General features: G+C 62.7%; 1 protein-coding gene across 4 annotated transcripts in view; it reads left to right on the top strand.

The window, feature by feature from the left end:
- Nucleotides 1-542, top strand: part of YBEY (ybeY metalloendoribonuclease) — a 9,632-nt gene extending 9,090 nt beyond the window's left edge. For 3 of the 4 annotated variants that reach the window (XM_017538493.2, XM_037741999.1, XM_017538492.2), the window contains exon 5: nucleotides 335-542. In XM_017538493.2, the coding sequence (XP_017393982.1) occupies nucleotides 335-421 (87 nt within the window). In that variant the 3' untranslated portion in view covers nucleotides 422-542. The remainder of the gene's footprint in view (nucleotides 1-334) is intronic. The other variant, XR_001828088.2, reaches the window with a different exon arrangement.
- The last annotated feature ends 672 nt before the right edge of the window (nucleotides 543-1,214 follow it).

Raw genomic sequence — 1,214 nt, 5'->3', positions numbered from 1 at the left:
TCTCCCCTTCCCGCACCTCCCTCTCCTCCAGCGCCCTCTGCCCTCCTCCCCTTCTTTCCTCTCCTTCTCCCACGTCCCCTTCCCTGCTCCCTCCACCCTCTCCCCTCCCCCGACCTCTCTTCTGCTCCCTCATTCTCCTTCCGCCCCCTTCCCTTCTCCCCCCACCCCCTCCCCTCCTGCGGCCCCTTGGCAGTTCGGGCACTCACTGAACGCTGAATGCTGGCCCCAGAGAAGGTGCTCACAGGCCAGTCCTGCCTCTGGGCTCCCCCAAACCCTGTGGGCGGCGCGCGGGACCCTTTCCCCGGGGAGGGCCCAGCGCACTTCTTCCCTCTAGATGTTCCAGAAGGAGAAGGCGGTGCTGGACGAGCTGGGCCGACGCACTGGGACCCGGCTGCAGCCCTTGACCAGAGGCCTCTTCTGAGGGAGCTGCCGGCTGCGTTCCTCCCGAGAGCAGGAGCGGGTGGGAGGCGGAGGCGCAGGCAGCCGGGTTCGCCGCTGCGCCCCAGCCCGGCAGCTCACAAATAAACAACGAATGAAAGTACTGGGGGAACCTCCTCTTTATTTCATGGCACAACGGGTATTTTTCATTATTGTCAATAAAACAGTTCCGAGCTGTAGCACCGGGAGGGTGCCTGGGAGTACCGTGCAGCGCTCGCCTCCTGCCCTTCCCGGGTGCCCCTGCCTGGAGCTGCGCCCTTCCCTGGAACCTGCGCCCTTCCGGGGGGGGCCCTTCCTGTTGGCCCCTGCCTGCAGCCTGCGTCCCATTGAGGAAGGGGCTGATGGGGCTCGGGTGCCGCAGCCCGTCCTTCTGTAGGAAAGGCTTGCAACAGTATTTCCTGCTTTACTTCCTGAGTATTGGAACAGTGGAGTCAACTCTGAAGTTTCCGCACCAGCGCACGACTCTTCAACCGGGAGGGCGCTGGTTCCCCGGGGCCTCCTGACGCCGCCTCCTGGCCACGACACCGCTGTGGTCAGGGCCAAGGCCCTGGGGCCCTATGTTGTGGGACCGCCTCTCAGAGACCCTCGTGAGCCCTAAAACTGGGGCTACTGCAATTATGATCATGTTTGTCCCATGAAATGATGTAGGGACATGAAAATGCCTCCCCACTGGACTTGACCCCTCGAAGACACAGGCCAGGCCCCTCTGTTCCTGAAGTCGCTGCACCCTTCGACGGAGAGGTTCTGTTTACTGTGGAACCATAGCTTAATGTCAA

The sequence above is a fragment of the Cebus imitator genome, unplaced genomic scaffold (assembly GCF_001604975.1).
Source record: "Cebus imitator isolate Cc_AM_T3 unplaced genomic scaffold, Cebus_imitator-1.0 Scaffold112, whole genome shotgun sequence".
Lineage (NCBI taxonomy): Eukaryota > Metazoa > Chordata > Mammalia > Primates > Cebidae > Cebus > Cebus imitator.
This window is presented reverse-complemented; position numbering and strand designations above follow the sequence as displayed.